General features: G+C 39.8%; 2 protein-coding genes across 2 annotated transcripts; both read right to left on the bottom strand.

Annotated features, from left to right (window-relative positions):
- Positions 1-1,856: 1,856 nt before the first annotated feature.
- gabarapl2 (GABA(A) receptor-associated protein like 2) lies at positions 1,857-4,814 on the bottom strand. The gene is made up of 4 exons (XM_037247153.1): positions 4,582-4,814; positions 3,389-3,444; positions 3,130-3,302; positions 1,857-2,366 (listed from the first exon to the last, which is right to left on the bottom strand). Exons 1-4 carry the CDS (start codon positions 4,613-4,615, stop codon positions 2,276-2,278), a joined length of 354 nt encoding a protein of 117 aa, XP_037103048.1. The 5' UTR covers positions 4,616-4,814; the 3' UTR covers positions 1,857-2,275.
- A 4,088-nt stretch (positions 4,815-8,902) lies between these two features.
- On the bottom strand, positions 8,903-13,282 carry nqo1 (NAD(P)H dehydrogenase, quinone 1). The gene is made up of 6 exons (XM_037247152.1): positions 13,015-13,282; positions 11,613-11,780; positions 10,376-10,506; positions 9,967-10,080; positions 9,546-9,647; positions 8,903-9,390 (listed from the first exon to the last, which is right to left on the bottom strand). Exons 1-6 carry the CDS (start codon positions 13,103-13,105, stop codon positions 9,022-9,024), a joined length of 975 nt encoding a protein of 324 aa, XP_037103047.1. The 5' UTR covers positions 13,106-13,282; the 3' UTR covers positions 8,903-9,021.
- Between the last annotated feature and the right edge of the window lie 6,247 nt (positions 13,283-19,529).

Raw genomic sequence — 19,529 nt, 5'->3', positions numbered from 1 at the left:
AAACAAACAATATTTGACAATAACACAGGTTTCTGTTCCTGTCTTTGGCAATGTCACCCTGTCTTTTTGTTCCACGTCTTTGTCGGTCAGTCCTGTTGTTGGTTTTGTTAGAGAGTTATGTTAGTTTACCAAGTCTGTGTTTTGAGTTCCTTCAATGAACCCTGGTACAAGCTGCACTTGGTCGCCCTCTTCCTTTCCACACTCCATCCGTGACAAGATTTTCTTCAAAAATTGTTGTACCATGATTTTCTTAAAAAAAAAAAAAAAAAAATTTAAAAAAAAAGAAATTTAAAAAAAATTGTACCCATGTATAATGCGCACCCCGGATTTTAGGACAATAAATTAGTTAAATTTTGCGCATTTTACATGGAAAAAAACGGTATGAGATAATCCACAAAATGGCAAAGCAATGGCAAATAAAATGCCATGATCTAAAACAGGGGTCACCAACACGGTGCCCGCAGGCACCAGGTAGCCCGTGAGAACCGCATGAGTCGCCCGCAGGACTGTTCTAAAATTAGCTCAAATAGGGCACTTGTCAGTGAGCTGCATCTATTTATTTTACAGTCAAACCTCGGTTTCCGAACGTTCCGGTTCTCGAACAAATCGGAATTTGAACAAAAATTTCGAGATTTTTTTGCTTCAGTTGTTGAACAAAATTCGGAGGTCGAACCTCGCGAGATGAGCTGGGAGGACCCGAGAAAACCCGACCGCGCGGCCCGGATGCCGACTGACTCCGTGGTTTATTGTATTTTCGTTACTTTGAGGATTGTATTAACCCCTAATCATGACTCCAAAGAAAGCAAGTGGGAGCAGTAAAGCCAACCTAAAACACAAAGACGCTCTTAAAGCAATGCGACAGTGAGCGCCCGGCGCGCTGCAGTTGCGCGATCGGACCAAATTAAGCTCCCTGCGCACTAAGATCCACTTAAATTTTGGAAAGTACATCAGGACTTCAATTTTTGTCCGATCGCGCAACTGTAGCGCACCGCCGAACGCACAACCGTAGCGCGTCGCCGACCGCGCAACTGCACCGCGCTGGTCGCATTATTGTGACAGAGCCGTCGCTGAAATTTAGAAAATATTTTTTAAGTCCTGATGTACTTTCCAAAATTTAAGTGGAGATCAGTGCGCAGGGAGCTTAATTTTGTCCGATCGCGCAACCGTAGCGCGCCGGGCGCTCAGTGTCGCATTGCTTATGGAGCGTCTTTGTGTTTTAGGATGGCTTTACTGCTCCCACTTGCTTCCTTTGGAGGCATGATTAGAGTTGATGCAATCCTCAGAGTAACAAGAACGTAATAACGAACGGAGTCAATTGGCATGCGGGTCCTCTCGGCTCATCTCGCGAGGTTCGACAACCGAATTTCGTCCGACATCCGAAGCAAAGAAATCTCGAATTTTTTGTTCGAATACCGATTTGTTCGAGAACCGGGATGTTCGAAAACCGAGGCTCCACTGTATTTGTAATGAGAAAAATAGATTCGGAATTCCACCGATTCGCTTCTTGAACAGCCTTCTGGAACGGATTGTGGTCGAAAACCGAGGTTTGACTGTATGTTTGCTATTATTGTTAAAATCACACTTACATGTGAACTGGAAATGACAATAACAACACATAGTGAAAGCTAAATTGAGCAAATTGGCTATTTCAGAAGTGTGTGTCAACTGGTAGCCCTTTGCCTTAATCAGTACCCAGGAAGTAGCTCTCGGTTTAAGAAAGGTTGGTGACCCCTGATCTAAAAAGTAAAACCCATTAAAATGATACTCCCACATATTACTCATTTGTTATTTAAAGACTTTAAACTTCTTTTGTGCTGCCGAGTCATGCATTTGGTTTCAAAATGATGACGTGACAGTGTTTATTGAGCATTTTTATTGGTTAGGTCATCCAGCTACCTTACCTCCACATAATTAAATTAAAATATTCCAATTTCATAAATATTGTCTTCAAAGACAAAAGCAAAACTAAAGTCATTCACACACAAGGAGTTTGGAAAAACTTCAAATCTCAAGAGATAAGAAAACAAACAGACAAACGCTACCACACAATAGACAACTAAATATTTGAATCATTATGGACAGGTGCAACATGGGCCCAAAAAAATAAAATAAAAAGACACTGGCACACTTGTTTTGTCATCCAAGCTGGTGAGCAGGTAGTCCATCTTTCTGTGGTGTTTTCAAAGGGTTTTCCCGAGGCTTTCTCCAGGGGCCAAATGAGGGCTATGATTAGATGTCAGCAGGTAAGGTCAGCTTACTATCATGGCTTCTTCTTTTACAAGCCAAATGTGTTTTCGCCGCTGTAAGCCACGTATAAAAAGCCATCTTCGTCTTTCTCCTTTTCATACAGCTGTCCCATTGTGATGCTGAAACATGAAATAAGACACCCATTCAATACTGTCAGCTCCTCTACAACGCACGATGCCTATTTGTAAGGTTTAGCAATAGCAACTAAATGTCAGGGTTAGTGGATTTAACCAAAAAGAACGAAATATCTCAAACTAACAGAATGATACATATTGATGATTTGAATGATATCTAAAGGACATGAACCAGCGAGTATTAACGTCAATGCCCTAACAGATTCCAAGAGCAAATGTAATTTTGTCTGTTATCATTACCTAGTTTAGCATTTTATTTAATGTTAGTTCACATTCATAACATTAGAAAAGCTGTGGCATTCTTTTGATGGCGAGCTAAATGATAATACTAAAATAGACCTTCCTGAAACAGTGTGAAGTTAGCGACATCTAACGGTAAGCAAGGACATTGCAACAGCTCGAATTGGATAGCATTCAGTGATCTCTATACCAAGGATGGACTCTATGGCACATGATAACAAGGTGATGTCCATTTTAAAAATCTACACAAAAAGGCTAATTTGCGTTTTTTTTTTCTTTTTTTTCAATTATAAACCATTAGCTTTGGGGATACAATAGGCCTTAACAGGTGACTTTTTTTGTTTTCAAACCAGATCTATTTAGCATATCAAGCCCAGTTATATTTTGCTATCTGGGTAGCAGTAAATCCCATTCACATAACAATTTATATCTCGATAAGTGATCAGTTTTGGTCAAATATCATGTACTATTTGTTGAGGACCAGCTAGTCAAATATTGTCACTCTGACCTGGACTGGGGGACTGTCTTGTCCACAAACAGGAAGATGGCCTTCTCTGAGGGCAGCTGGATGCGTTTCCTGATGATCCACATGAACTGAGCCACTGTGATGTCAGAAGGGACCAGGTACTTCCTCTTGTCAATGTCCACTATCTGGGACCCAGACACTTTCTCCACAATTACCTACCACACAGTGTACAGTTGGCCAACAGTCAGGGTGACATAAAAAGGCTCATTGAGAAAACTAATTGAGAAAATTTTTCACTTACTGGGACCCTGTCAGGGTACTTGTTGCGGATTTTGGCAGATTCTATGCACCGATGTTCTGCAGGATATCAAGTAAAATATGTGTTATTCATTTGTAGAATTAAAGCTGACTCACAAAGTACTTATTTTTGTGTGTAGAGTAGTTGGGGAGATGCACTGATTCAACAAACTTGTAGATTTATTAACACATCTTGCTTTGTATTGCAATATTTGTAATAAAATGGGGGAAAACTCATAATTAAATATCTTTTGGAAACTTACAGCAGCAGATGTATACAAAAAAGTAGTATACTTAAATGTACTGTTTTTACGACAGCATTTTATCACGCAAGATGAGGGGAGGCTTCTGGGTAATGTAGTCTTCTTACGGCATACTTTAAAATAGCAACTTTTTCTTTTATGAATTATTAACAACCAGACTATGCTCTGAATAAATCATTCTTGTTATGATCGACGTAATGCTGTAAATGGAAGTCTCCCCTTATTATACAGTTGAGCTTCCTGATAAAATAATCGAGTGTCTTCCCCATTTTTGGTCCGCGATTAGAGGCAATAATCATTTCCTTTAACGGTGTCAGCGAAACTATTAACAACATTTTCATCAGAGAGTTGTTATGCAAATTTCTAACCCCCCGTCCCCACCCCACCCCCCTAGGCCTCTTGAAGATCTGCCAAAACAACGGTCTCCTCCCTGCTAACAATGCTGCGCTTCAATTTCTTGCGGATGGACAAGGCTGTTTTAACGAACCCAAAGGCAAATCAAGCATTTGTTAATCGTGCAAAATCGAAGACTTGACAGTCTCGTGTCTCTTCGTTTCACCACCATTTTGCCAACAAGTCCAGTTGACTAAAATCGTCGTTTGCGTATTAACAAAGGCACGACGCTTTCCTCGCAAATACTAGATCACAACATTATTATCCATTGGAGAAATGTATACACATATATTTTTGTGACAGCAGTATTTAGAGTATGTCCTGTTGAAGGGGTTAGCTTAAGCCTCCCAAGATTGTCGAGCCATTTCAGGGCAGGCCAAGCTCCCCGTCCTTTATAAAACAAGGTTATGAAATAAGTGATCGGAAATAACATTGACTTGAACACATCATGGAATTTCTTTTTCAATGGTTCAGCTGAATCGACATTATAAAACATTTCCCGTGCGTTTGTCATATTAACGACACCTCCCTCCTCCCTTACCCAGAGAATGATCCTCTTTGAACATCCATTTCATGGTTGTCGTTTTCGGGCGCTCTCTGTTCTTTAGAGATGATTGTAAGAGTAACTCGAGGTTAGATGTGGGAGGAAAGTGTCGTTCCTGGTTAGTATTGTTTAAAATGGAAATAGAGGTAAAGCAGGTCCTCGGCCGTCTATTTAAAGTCAACACTTCAGCAAAACAACAAACAAGCACCACCCCCTCACTGTCAGCCAACCGGGAGCCACCTTTACGATGACGTAATTGCTGATGGTTGTCATTCGGCTGTACTTTTTGGAGGAGGGTTGGGAATGGGCGACTATACTTTAAATGCACTTTTTTTTTCAGTTGTAGTCAAATTTTATATTTATCTTCATATTTGTCGTAAAAATAAAGTTACGTTTGACATGAAATACATCGTAAATCCCTACTGCTTTGTCCCAAGCAAACCTCTTACGTCATCATTCTGTCATCGTCATATGCCCGTTTGAAGAGGGGTGAAAAAATGAACCATTATCATCGCCACGCTTACGTATAATGTATTTTCACTGTCTGAGTATATATTTAACCTCAAATAAACTGCCAAAAGGCCCCTACAGTGCCAAATTCTCAAAATAAGTTCAACTTATCTTTTACTTCTAATTACAAAAAAACACGACAAATTTTATCGGTGAAACCAGTGGAAGAAAGCAGAACAATGTTAGGAGAAGGAGAGGTACATGTGTTTGGAAGTTTTATTAGGTGGAAGACGTGTTTAAAGGACATCTCAAAATATGGTGCTACAAAAATGTTTAAATAAGGTAATATGAATATGCATGTTTATGAGAATCTGCTATATAAGTGATGCAATTATAAGTACTTGCAATATTGCAATATACTGTGCAATATTTTTTATTTCCTGTGCAATAATCATGTTTCCCATATCACTACATGTACATATATGCATATACTACTGCCTGTACATACTACTGCCTTTTCTACATATTTTATATTTTATATGCTTTTTACATTTTATCTTGTGTGCTCTAATGCTCTTTTATTTTAATTTGCTTTTTGCACCAAAGGGAGCAGCGCTCAAATTTCCATGTACTGTGTACAGTGAAAATAAATGCGATTCTGGTTCTGATCATCTCTATCTATTCACTTCGCGCCTCGTGGCACTTAAGGCCTTCACAGAGCGCTTCCACCTGTCACGGTCAGCTGCTGCAGTCATGCTTCTTTCCTTTCTTTCTCGACAGTACGCCTCCAGGTGATCTTCAGTCTTCCTTTCCTTCTTTTTCCTTCTGCTGCCCAGGTCATGGCTGTGTTGCAGTCGTTGTTGTGGTCCTGCCGTAGTATGTGTCCAATCATTTTCCATCTACGCCAGGGACGTGCGGTGAGGGTTGGGGTTGGTGAGGCACTGACTCAGAGTCAGATTTACAAACGTACTGTATGACGCTAAGGCACTGACTCACAAGTCAGATTTACAAGCATACATGGTTGTTATCCCATTCTTGATTAAATTTAATAACATTTTAAACACACCACTGTACATTTAAACACACCACTGCAGTATTCTTACCTTTACTTGTAAATGAAGTCCATTCTCCTGTCCTTCTGGACGAAGATCTCGATGACTTTGTTGTAGAAGTCCTCCTTTTTGTCCTTTTCTTTGAGTTTTACAAGTCTCTCTTGTAAAAGGCCCGTAGTTTGAATTAATCCTCGCAAATCTGGCGTTGGTCTTCCCTTACTTATGATTTCTTGCTTTGACTGAAAGTCAAGTTTTGAAAAATTTCTTATCTTCGAGATTATATCCTCCATTTTCAGGGAAAATAAAGCCAAATAGCAACGCGTTAGCACCGAATGTTGTTGGTTGTTTTTCTTTTCTTTTTTTTCTTCTTAATTTACTCTCGCATTCACTCGTGTCGTGAACTATTAGCCGCAGGCTCACTATCGCCCCATCTTTGAGGCAAAGGTACTGGCTGCCTCAAGGCCCGTATTTTCCCGCTGACTGCAACCACGCGCCGTTTGCACGCGCTCAGTACAGTGTGTGAGTGGTGCACACTCTCACACGCACGCCCTGAGAGGCACTACCTGTCACTGCCTCAGCCTCCATGATTCTCGTCTCCCGTTGTTATTTGAACAAGAAATACAGCTATTTTGACTATAAAAATGATCCAAATGTATAGGAAACACACCAAAATTGCATTAAAAGCATAGACCACAGGACAGATATTATATTATGTTTTATTATATTATTCATTTTTTAACAACTTATGGTGACAGCTGAGGAAACCATGTTGAGCCCTTTACCGCCCCTGGTGGCAAGGTGAGGCACTGCCTCACCTGCCTCCTATGAGTGCACGTGCCTGATCTACGCATCCTAACTTCTTCACTCAATGGCTCCATTTCAGCTCTCTCTAGTAGGTCTTTAGTGCTGATGTGGTCTTGCCCATGTATGCGGAGTATTCTTCGTAGGCATCGGTTGTGGAACACATCAATTGCCTTGCTGTCCCCTTTATTCATTTTCCACGTTTCACATCCATACAGCAGTACTGGCACTACTAGCGTCTTATAAAGCTTTAGCTTGATTCTTCTTGAGATGTCATTGGAGCTCCAGGTCTTTTTAAGTTTGATGAATGCTCCTCTTGCTTTTGACAGCCTATTCTTCAGATCTTTCATACCGCCTCCCTCTTTACATACTATTGCTCCTAAGTAAGTGCACTGGTCTACATCTTCAATATCTTGCTCATTGAACTTGATTCGTTCCTGTTTTTTTGCATTTATCCTCATTGTTTTTGTCTTTTGTGTATTGCTCTTGAGTCCTACTCGCTTGGCTTCTGCATCCATTCGGGTTGTTTTAATCTGCATATGATGTTTTATAGAGGAGAGTAACACTATATCATCTGCAAAGTCCAAATATCAAGTTTTGATGTCAGCTTCCATCTAATTCCATTATCTCCCTCTTGTACTGTTCTTCTCATAATCCAGTCTATCACAATTAAATTCTGATCATGCTTTAGTTTTTTGCTTTCTTTTATGTAGCATGTATAATTGAAATAATTTCCAAGTTATGCTTATACCTATGATTAAGAGTGTGTTTTGTGACGCTTGTTATTTGTTTCTGTTTGTTTTTATTTTTGGATAATTTTTTTCCATAAATAACTAATAGCGTAACAACTGACAGTAATATATAGAAAACAAGGGGTAGGACTAGATAAGTTCCTGTACTTGTTCCTACTCTCATTGAGCATGTAAACTGTTGAACTGAAACATTTACTGATAATGTTTATTTTCTTGCAAATATCTTTATTTTGTAATGTTTATATGGTCAATCAAAATATATCAATCAATCAATCAATCAATCAATCAATCAATCAATCAATCAATCACTCAATCAATCAATTCTCTCTGATGCCTTAAATTTATTTGATATTTTGTACCACAGGATCGCTCACGTCCGCTTCACCAATATATAAATAAAGCATAACTTTCAATAACGTTACAACACAGTTCTCAACTCGCTGTGATCATCACCTTGCAAGACTCATTCTTGACCACAAATGAGGGCGTTACATAATTATGGGGTAACTATGAGGTAAATGTTAATTGCTCCGCTCTGTAGCCACACGCCCAATTTGTAAACAAACACAGTGTAGCTCAGCTTCTGGCAAGCGGATGTCAAGCTTAAATAGTTTAGTACAAGCGATTCCACCTCCGGCCCTTCCTGTGTAGAGTTTGCATGTTCTCCCTGAGCACACATGGGTTTTTTCCGGGCACTCCGGTTTCCTCCCACATCCCAAAAACATGCTTGGTAGGCCGATTGAGCACTCCAAATTGCACCAAGGTGTGAGTGCGAGTGCGGATGGTTGTTCGTCTCTGCGTGCCCTGCGATCGGCTGACAACTGGTTCAGGGTATCCCTCGCCTACTGCCCGATGACTGCTGAGATAGGCTCCAGTACACCCGCGATCCCCGTGGGGACAAGCGGTATAGAAAATGGATGGATGGATGGATGCTAAGTTAGTATTTAAAAACAAGTTGTATTTGCATTTTATTTCTTTACCATACCAAATACAAATCATTGTGAAATTGACGCAAGATATGAATTGACGGATTTTTAGCGTACTGTTACTCCGCTCATAACTAAACATAATTAATTGTACCTTTACATTTATGTTTGTGGTTTCATTCTTGAATGGCCTACCAAGTGCGCCATAGTTACCATGTGGCCAGTGATTAATAAAAAAGTAAAATATGCAATTTAAAAAAAACATGAAACAACAACATTTTACATGAAACATTTCACAGACATACAAAATGTTCATAGAGCTGAGAAAAAAAAAGTGAAACCTGGTGATAACTGTTATGTTTATTCAAATGAAATATATTAAAAAGAAGTAAGTAGTTTCACTACAGTGATGGTTCCGCAAGTTGATTAGGGTGATTCTGTTTCTCTCTTGCACATTCACATTTTGTTAGAAGTTACAGCCATTCGTGTGCGAAGGCAGGTACTGACAAGCTCTTCATCTGTGAGCTGTGCTTTGGTTTGGTTGTCAGGCGGGAGTAATTTGCCAAGATGGTGTCCTGTGGTGATTCCATAGGCATTGGACTTTTGCTCCTCCTTCACCTTTGACTGAAGTAAGAACCCCTTTTCAAAGCTGAGATCAAACCATTCACATGGGGCAAAAGTCAGACACTTTTCAGCCAGCAGTCCTTTGAGACGCATACGCCACTCTTTTAGCATCGCCGTTCGATGCACAGCAAGGCAGTGAGCTGGACCCCAGAAAATCTGAGGAGCAAGGACCTGAAATCCACAAAAGTGCAGCGTGCCATTCTGGGGGGGAAATAAAACAAAAAGAGGTGAAGCAGAAACAGTAATCCCAGGGTGAGTGCATAGTTATGATTCCCCTAAAAAAACAAAAAAATATACGATTACTGTATTCTGTTTGACATGCTGTGTGAGTAGCGCTAACTGCAATTCATCCTCACCTGTAGAGGCCACAGTGTGACGTTAATGTCTCCATTTATGCCATCGGGGCGAAACATTGATTCTGTAGCTCCAGTTGTAAAAGATAACATTGCTTTCTTGTTCTTGGGGGAAACATCAAATCATGTTTATTGGCAGACAGTTGTGCTGATAGCAAGGACCGGATGTCTAAAAAACTCACTTAAATCATAGGACTAAAAATGTATCTTCATCTTAATTTATTGAGTTTATCACAATAGGCTACGAAATGTGATTGTCGTAACGGATTTAAAGTTGATCACAGATGCTGTTATGTAATTACATTAAAAAAGACATTTGAAAAATCTCTATGTATTTCCACATACACACATGCATGTACACACACACACGATTCTAAATTCACAATTCTAAGTACAGTACTCTAGTAGCTCCTCTGAGACACACCTTGAAAATACCATTGTTATACAGCTTTTCCAGGGAGAAAGCAAAGCCCTGAGTTAGCACTCGGTCCATCCATCCCTTCATGATGGCAGGTACACTGAACCAGTATAAAGGGAACTGAAGAAAGACATTACAATATCACTTTTAGTTGCATTGCTTTTCTTACCTTTTGCAAAATACTCAAAGAAAAGTTTTTTTAAAACACTTCGCAGGTGGTTTTGTCAAAATATTACAAGATCAGTAGAATATTGCACTCATATACTATATAACAAAACCAAATTTTTTAAATCTCGCCTGCATTAGCCTATTTAGGGGTTGGTCCTGTCTCTTGCCATTAAGAATGAAACAACCACAGATCCTCCGTGATAATAGTTGATCTAGTTGGTTAGAGTCATTTCAAGTGACCCCTGACCTGGAAGATGATGAGCTCAGCCGCTTCTACTTTGCGTTGTTCGGCCACGATGTCGTCACTTAGGCAACCTGCCCTGAAGGCGTGCATTGTCTCCTCTCCATATTGGAAAAGCTCTGAGTTCTTTAAATCACCTGCACAATAACATCATTGTCAATATGGAATTAAAGTGATAGGTTTTATTTGTTCTAGCTGCAATTACTTTGAATGTGTCGATAGTGTCAAGCAGCATTCATACCCCTTGAACTTGTTCCCAATTTTGATCTTACTATCAAAAACGTGAATACTTTACATGTGATATTCCAAAACAAAATAGTCAAGCTCAACAAAAATGATTTACAGTTTTCAAAGTTCAAAGGAATATAAATTCGAAACGTGTGGTGTGCATTTGTACTCTGAAACCCCTAATTACAATTCACTGCAATCAATTGCCTTCCAAAGTCATATTAAAAGTAAATAGAGTCCACTTGTGTGCAATTTACTCTCTCTGTGAATACACTTGTTCTTTAAAGGCATCACCAGTTTCTTAGATGACACTGGTGAACAGCATCACGACGACCAAGGGACTCATAGCACAGGTCAGCGATAAGTTTAAAGCATGGTTTGATTCCCCAAAAATATCTCGAGCTTTTAACATCTCAAGGAGAATCTCCAAAACATAAAGTATAAAGCCAGAACTACAATGGAATGGTTTAGAATCAAAGAATATGCACGTTAGAATGGTCCAGTCAAACTCCAGGCCTAAATCCCATTGAACTCATTGAACTTTAAACTTTCTTTTTTTGCAAATAACTGGCAAAAAATTCCCAGTATCAAGATGTACAAAGCTGGGAGAGACATCACCCCAAAAAATTGCAGCTGTAATGACAGCAAACGATGACCTTGCAAAGTATAAACAAATGCACGCCACATTTTTAAAATTTTGATATCCGTTCCACTAAACAATTACAGTGTGTATGCTAGCTTTGTGTTGGTTGATCACATAAAATTACAATAAGACGTTAAAAATTGTTGTTGTAAGGTGGCAAGATGTGGAAAGGGGTATGGCAAAGATTATCAAGCCACTCCTTGTGCCATCTTTCGGGTGGAAATGAAACAGGGCAGAGGCAGTAGGCTATCTCAACCTGTAAGAAGAACTCTGACTTTGAGGGTCATAATATACATCTTGCTGCAGACTAAAATATCCTTATTTCTGCTCACTGGCAGTTGTCAGTCTGACATTCCATTGAAGAGAGCTCACCAATTATATCGCTCCTTGTGGCGGCAGCTTTAAAGTTCATAGCATAAAGGTCTGATACGATGACCCGGTAGCCTTGCTTTGATAGCTCCTTAGTAGTCTCATCCCGGACTGCTTCGTTGAATGAGCCCAAGCTCTGGTGGGCGTACACGATCAGGACCGTTTTCTGAGCTGTGACACACACACAAACACACAAGCATCCATCTTGGGTAGCGCTTTTCCTTTTCAGGTTACGGTAAACTGGACTTCACCCTGGATGTGGGCTGAACAATTAATGGAATTCAAATTGACACTGAAATGTAGTGGAATGCACCCCCCCCCCCTCCAAAAAACAACAATAACCTTTCCATCATGTCTGTTGGTCCTTCGGTTTATATTTGATCTCTTTAAATTGTGTGTATACAGATCAGGGGTCAACAACCTTTTTGAGACTGAGACTTGGGTACTGATTATTGCAAAATTTTATTCACACTTCTGAGATAATATATTTGCTCAAGTTACCCTTTATTCTTGTTAGGCTTATTAATGATTAATGATTTCAATTCATATGACATTTTGTTTTAGAGATTTTTTTTGCAGCTCTTTGGAGTCATCCAAACTGCACACCTTTTCTTCACATGCAAATTTGATTGAAAAATTTGACACTGATGGCAAGTTACAATATAAATGGAATAAGTTCATCGAGGTTATCATTTGCATAACTGCACCATACTGAGGAGTTGTTAATCAATATTTTGGCTAAAATACATGAAATGGTGAGTTTTTATGAACAAGTGCCAGTATCATATGCTGCCTTTCTTGGCTACTGAAAACTACAACAACAAAAATAAACTCTCTCTCAACTTGCAGGGCTTACTTGTGCAGTAAGTTTACAAAAGCAAAACCCCACAGATGCCCCACTTCCAAAGGATTCATTTGAGTTTGTTTTTTAGTTTGTTTTATCTCACAGGCGTCAGAATGAAGAAACAAGAACATTCCTTTGTGGGCACAGCACATGATCTGCATCTGAATATCATGCTGGACACCAAAGCTACATTTTTCTAACATGTTTTATTTACTAATTAAGACAAGCACATTGACTTGGGTTTTTGTATTTAAAAAGTATATGTTGTTAAAACATGGAAGCAAAATGTGTTCACCAGACATAATATAACAATAAAACTGCACAATGAAGAGTATTTTAATTGATAAAGCTTCTGCAGATGCTCTACATTATTGCACAGTATCACCAGCCCAAACAAACATGCCCAGTAATTCTGTTGAAACCATAACATGTGTAAGCCAAAATTTATGTTGTGTCATATCAGTTTCATACTTTTAAAATGATCAGTTTCACTTATTTTCAACTTCAGTGTTTGGAAGAATGATATTGACGATTGCTCCAACAACAGTAATAATGACTTACGCCCAAGCGCTTCTGCTTCAAAGACGTGACAGTCTTCTGCTGCTTGCTTCTGTTCATCCACCAAATTCTTTTCCTCAGGGGCAACGTCCATGTTGTGTTTGCTGGATCAGTTTGTCCTGTGGGTCAGCTTCTTGTGCCTTTTATATACCCTCAAGCCCTCTTTGCGTGACAAACATGGTCAGATTGGAGATGAGGTGGAGCAAACGTACCCCAGACTTGGAGCTATGCACAACCGCAAAGTACAACACTGCAAGACCGGTTTAGTTTTTTTTTCTTATTCTTAAGGGAGGAGGAAGCGAAAGTGTGCGTGCGTGCGTGTGTGTGCGCAATTTAGTCTAGCTGTGGAGTCACTGGTGCAGGTAAATAAGATTGGTTTCAGTTGGCCCGGAAAAGAATGTATGGGACACTTTCAAGGGATTATCCGACAGGCATCATGTGGGCTGAAAGACTTTAATCCGACTTAATTTTACTTTGTGTGAAGTAAAATTGAAGAAGGGTGTCCGTTTGCTAAAGCTGAAGTAATTCTGACGAGTCGCTTTCTATAATGTCACCGGTCTGCAGAAACTGGCAGACTACTTTGAGTTTGGCCATACTGCAGTTGTCACTGAAATGATCAATATTTTAAATTTCTGAGGATTTCACGTTACAAACAAACGAAATCGATTCATGAAAATAGTATAGTTACTCTGTAGAACATTAAGCAAATAAAGCATATGACCAACTAAAACAATAAAGATAATACAAAAATACATACACATTAATATTTGAAAGCCTTTTTCGATGTTAACACATCACGCTTTGGTAAAATTCAAGTAAATTACAGTTGTAATGGAATACAAACATTGAAATAATCTAAAAGTTATGATTCTGATTTGTAAATTCCGTTTCAAGTAATGTGTGAACCTATGCCAATCATAGTGCAACAAACATTATTTTCTTATCATGTGGCTTTCTTAGCTTGTTTATGAAATATCAAGAACAATGACAATAACCAAGTGGCATAAATGCTACTAATCATTTTTTAACATGATGTATTTTCCGTTTCTTCCGAAAACTGCTGTATTGCTGCCACTCATACAACGTTCCTGGGTGTCAAGGTTCCGTCCTGCCTGTCAGACATTTGCCTTTAGCCTGGCAGCCTGGAATGTGGCAGGAATGTTACTTGGTCACAACTGCCATCTACTGATCAAGCCTTGCTCACACTTCCCCCTCAGAAAGAAATGTATGGAATCCTACAGAGGATAATGGCATGATTGTAATTGATTATACATAATAAAAGACCGTACAGCTTGATAAAATACCAAGCTACTCTAAAAGAGCACAGATTTTACGCATTGAATTGGAAGAAAACACTTGTGTAATTAATCTGAAAAAGAAACCGTCACAGCGAAAAACAGACAGAGATGATGCCAAAACTGTACAACCCCAAAATTACTACTTGTTACAACTGTTTTTGTGTTTTCTGGTATTGGCGTACACGTTCCAAAACTGAGGTTGCGAGGGGACATCTTGTGCACATTCTTCTGTGACTAAACAGACCAACTACCACATACATATGGCCTTTTCATGATGGCCACTATCCAAACCTCCAATCCAGAAAACAACAACAGAGGCCTTCATTCACACGATAAGTAGAAAATATCGGGGCATTTCAATTCTTCTTGTCGGCAAAACAGTGATGCACTTTGGCGTCAGGATTTATTTTCGAACTCCCAGAAACGAAACGTTTCAAGACACTTGCACAATATCAAAATACGGCATTTGTAATTTCCCACTGTTACATATGCCACTATGCAATGAGTCGGGAGTCGCTGATGGTGTAGGGCAGGGGTGTCAAACTCTTTTTTTTCGCGGGCCGCATTGTAGTCATAGCTTCTTTCGGAGGGCCATTATGACTGCAAACCCAAATAAATGTATGAGCACCTCATATTATACACAGTAAAAGCTACAAAACAAACTGACAAATAACTCATTTTCAAATCAGACGAGTAAAAACTGGTCAAATATTTAAAAAAAAGATATTAATTTGCAATTCTAGTAATGACACGAATTTGATACGCCAGTCTTCGTGGGCCACATAAAATGATGTGGCGGGCCGTATCTGGCCCCCGGGCTTTGAGTTTGATACCAGAGGTACACTTGCTTGTCTTGTGTGCCGACACCGTGAGTTCGATTCCCACGTATGACGGTGCGAATATTAGTGTGACGGTGTGAATGTGTGTGTCAATGACAAAAGAAAAAATGTAATGAGTGTTTTGCAGCAGTGTCATTGACGTCAGTATGGCGCTTTTTTGAGCTTTTAACCACGTTAAAATGCTTACTCCTCACCTAAACCAGGGATTGTCAACCGGTAGTCTGCGGCCATCTAGTGGTCCATGACTGTATTGCAGGTCGTCCGCGAAATTGGAAATGGAAAATAATTGTAACTTTTTAAAAATAAAATTGATTTATTGTTTGGACTTGATTCATTTTCCAGCTATATTTGTGAATCATTTACCCATCCAATTTATGTCAAATGTAGCTGGGATACTCAAAATAGACATACAGATTGTAAATAAATGGCCTGAAAAGGTCTATCCTTCTTCTGTGCAGAATAAAATAGTATTCCGCCAAAGCAGTTGTCCCCGAGTTGCTTCTTGATTATAATGGTGGTCCCTTGATCAAAACCAGTTGAAAACCCCTGCGTCAGGCCAAAAATTACCGATGTTGTCCACACGGCGCCGCTATAATCAACGACAATGCACGTCCAAGTTTTCCATTGCAAGTCCAACTGAATACTATTACAACAATTTGCATTGAAATAGAATCAAATTGGATAATTATACTGTATATTGTTCTGATAGAGCATAAACGTATATATTAAAGTGATATTCGCCCAAAGTCAGCTGGGATAAGCTCCAGACTGTGTCACTGATGACCACTGCAGACTTGAAATGGAAAGACGAGTAGACTGAGTTGTGTTTATTTTCATATTTGTTTTTACAATACAGCCCTAACGATTATAATATCAGCTATGTTGTAAATTTTCCTATCTCCTTGGATGTGCTAAACTTAAACTGAAAGCTGTCATAGTATGAAGTAACTTTAGATACAGTGGAAAAGACACAACACTGTCAATGCCGCGGTCGTAAACAACTAGGAGCCCTACACAATTCAAACAAGTGTATGCAAAGACAAGCTGAAACTAAACCGATACTGTGTTGCTTCATTGGTAGCTTGACTTAAACAAAACTGCAGTGAATTTGGCTAACATTTGCATCAAGGCTCGATAGCGGTTAGCATGGTGTGAGTCAGTAAGCAAAGAATCTTATATTTCTAACATGTTTAATGTAATACCATGGTAACAATCGACCAATATCTAATATAAGGTATGTATTTTATAAATCTGTGTGGCTTAAGACTACTAAAGTATTACAGCATATAAACATTGAAAATTAAGATATGTACCTTGTGTTTTCTTACATTGCTCAGCATTAAAGAGTACCTTCGACAAAGTGTTCAAAACAAACATTCTCCGCGGGACTGAGGTTCTCCGACAGGCTATTCCACAAACGGGGGCCGTACAACTGGAACGATGCTTTGCCATGTGTGTGTGAGTGTGTGTCCTGACCTTTGGGACAAAGTCAAAGTCAAAGTCAGCTTTATTGTCAATCCCTTCATATGTCGAGACACACAAAGAAACCGAAATTCCGTTTCCTCTATCCCACGGTGACGAGACATACAAGTAGACGACACAAAATAAAAAGAAGAAGGCACAAACAATAAATAATACACAAAAAATAACAATATAAATAAAACGAGCGATGAATAAATAATAAACCAATAACCCAACAAATAAGAGGAGCAAAACTGAGCCAGCATGCATACAGCAGACAGTAAGCACAGTGCAAAGAACAGGACGCTACGCTGAAAGGGGGAGCGAGTTCAGGATCCTAACAGCCTGGAGTATGAAGCTGTTGGAGAGTCTGGAGGTGCGGGAGCGCAGGCTCCTGTACCGCCTCCCAGAGGGCAGAAGAGCAAACAAAGAGTGAGCGGGGTGACTCACATCACTCACAATCTTGGTCGCCTTGCGGGTGAGATTTGCCACAGACACCTAAGTGCCTGCCTTAGTTAGTTTGCCGGTTCTCTTGATCTTGTTCCCCTCATCCTTCCGTCCAACTACCTTTTCCCTCAATAAACCCTGGTCCAAGCTGCATTTGGTCACCCTGCTCCATTCTGATCCATGACACTAAATCATTTAAATTTATGTTCTCTTTTATTCTAATTCAGCAAAGTAATATAGATGATGTTCCCATTTTGTGCCAAATGATAAATAGCTTTTCTTCATTGCTGCACTCCTCCCTCATAGCTGTTCATGGGATGCAAACAAACATGTCGAGTCTTGTACGTGCAAGAGGTTCCAACAGATAACAGAACTGCTTGTCTGCTGAAAAACAGAAAGATAAAAAAACAAAAACTATTCCTGACCAATATACGTATTTATTTGTGATTTTGTTTCCCCCATCTTGGCGATGATGATCATGTTCAGCATGTAAACAGTCAACATAGTTACTTGCCTGCTACTCAGTGATTGTTTGCAAAGCAATGGCAGTTATGAGGTGTGTTGCTTGATTTACAGACATGCAGGTTCATCAAGTTAAAGACGAGTTGAAGCACATTTTTAAAATTCACAAAAGGAAACTGCTTTGTTTGGTGTCATGAGGACTGTGGTTGTCCTAGTGAAAATCAGAGGTGTTTAATAAAACGTCCTCTATTCTTTGCTGCACTTACATGTAGTCACAATACAGGAATGTATTTTCATTGTCCACATTGGAGTAACTTTTGTACATTTCCACGAAGCTAAGAGTACATTTTTGTTATAAAAAGTGCATATTTTGAAAATGTCTTCACAAAATGTTGTGATGAACAGTTTTAGACTGTCAACAACACATAAAGTAGTCAGGACATTATTTTCTAGGATAAATTTATCACTAACTCAGTAGATGAGGACACACATGCCAATAACTATTTGCTACACTACACGAGGGACCAGACTCATCCCAAAAAATGAGATATTAATAGGACCAGCAAAGCCAAGGCCATTCCATTATCTGACCAGCAAATACAGCATGTTCATGACAGAATTATCAAATGTTAGTGAATTGGCGAGTGTGAAGAGAGGGAAGGTGGATGCAATGTAAAAGGTTAATTAGTTTGCCTTATTTTGAGTGACAGCAATGAAATTTAAACGGCAAAAGTACAATACAATTAGTGCAGTGTGGTAAAAACTGAAATGTTAACAAAGTAAACCTAATATGCACAGTACCGTATTTTTTGGACTAAAAGTCACTCCGGAATATAGTAGGTCGCATTAGCCATAAAATGCACAATAACGTGAAAAAAAACAAATAAGTCGCTCCGGAATATAAGTCGCATTTTGGGGGAAATTTATTCGACAAAATCCAACACCAAGAACAGACATGAACGAGCAACAACAGGCTAAACGATAGGTATGCTAATGTGACATAAACAGAAACGAAGAGCTGAGAACGGGCCTGACGTAACATTCAGAGTTATTCAAATAACTATTACATAAATAACACGTTTATAAAACCATCTGTGTCACTCCAATTCATTAAATCCATCGATCGTCCTTTATGTCAACAATGGGTGCGCGCCCCTGACGGCGCTTGCACTTCAAAATATTCCACAGGCCCAAAAACATACACAAGTTGCTACACGAAATAAAATATATCAAATAACTATAATATAAATAGTTCACCGCCACACGGCCCCAAGCACCGGCGTGGACTTCCAGTCGTGTGGCGGCGTGGACTTCCATCCCCGGAGGTGGCACTTTCAGCCACGGAGGTGGAAGAGAGCTCCATAGAATAGGACCGGGCGTGCGTAAAAGCCATGTCTGAGCCCCATCCACCGTCCCCGGACAGCCACCCGGCCGAGCACCGGCCCCTGACTTCCATCCACGGAGGTGAAAGAGAGCTCCGTAGAGTAGGACCGGGCGTGCGTAAAAGCCATGTCCGAGCCCCATCCACCGTCCCCGGACAGCCACCCGGCCGAGCGCCGGCCCCCGACTTCCATCCACGGAGGTGAAAGAGAGCTCCGTCGAGTAGGACCGGGCGTGCGTAAAAGCCATAATAGTTTTTCAAACCTTCTGTGTCACTCCAAATCATTAAATCGTTCAAACTCTTTGTCCTTGGTGTCACTTACAAACAAAGCCGCTAATGATGCCGGTAGTACGTGGGGCCCTTCGTCATCTTCGTCATCCCGTGATCGAATCTTTGTCCTTTATCTAAACAACCGCCGCGCCGCTGACGTCACTTGAAATTCAAATTACAGTAATCCCTTGCTACATCGCGGTTCATTTATCGCTGTTTCACCTTTTTTTTTAATCTTGAAAATTTGTGAAAAAAAATCACATATAAGCCGCTCCTCGGTATAAGTCGCCCCCCCACCCAAACGATGAAAAAAAACGCGACTTGTAGTCCAAAAAATTACGGTATATGAAAGTGGTATGA

Source organism: Syngnathus acus, chromosome 3 (genome assembly GCF_901709675.1).
Source record: "Syngnathus acus chromosome 3, fSynAcu1.2, whole genome shotgun sequence".
Taxonomy (NCBI): domain Eukaryota; kingdom Metazoa; phylum Chordata; class Actinopteri; order Syngnathiformes; family Syngnathidae; genus Syngnathus; species Syngnathus acus.
The sequence above is the reverse complement of the archived record's forward strand: the minus strand, read 5'-3'. Positions and strand labels throughout refer to the sequence as shown.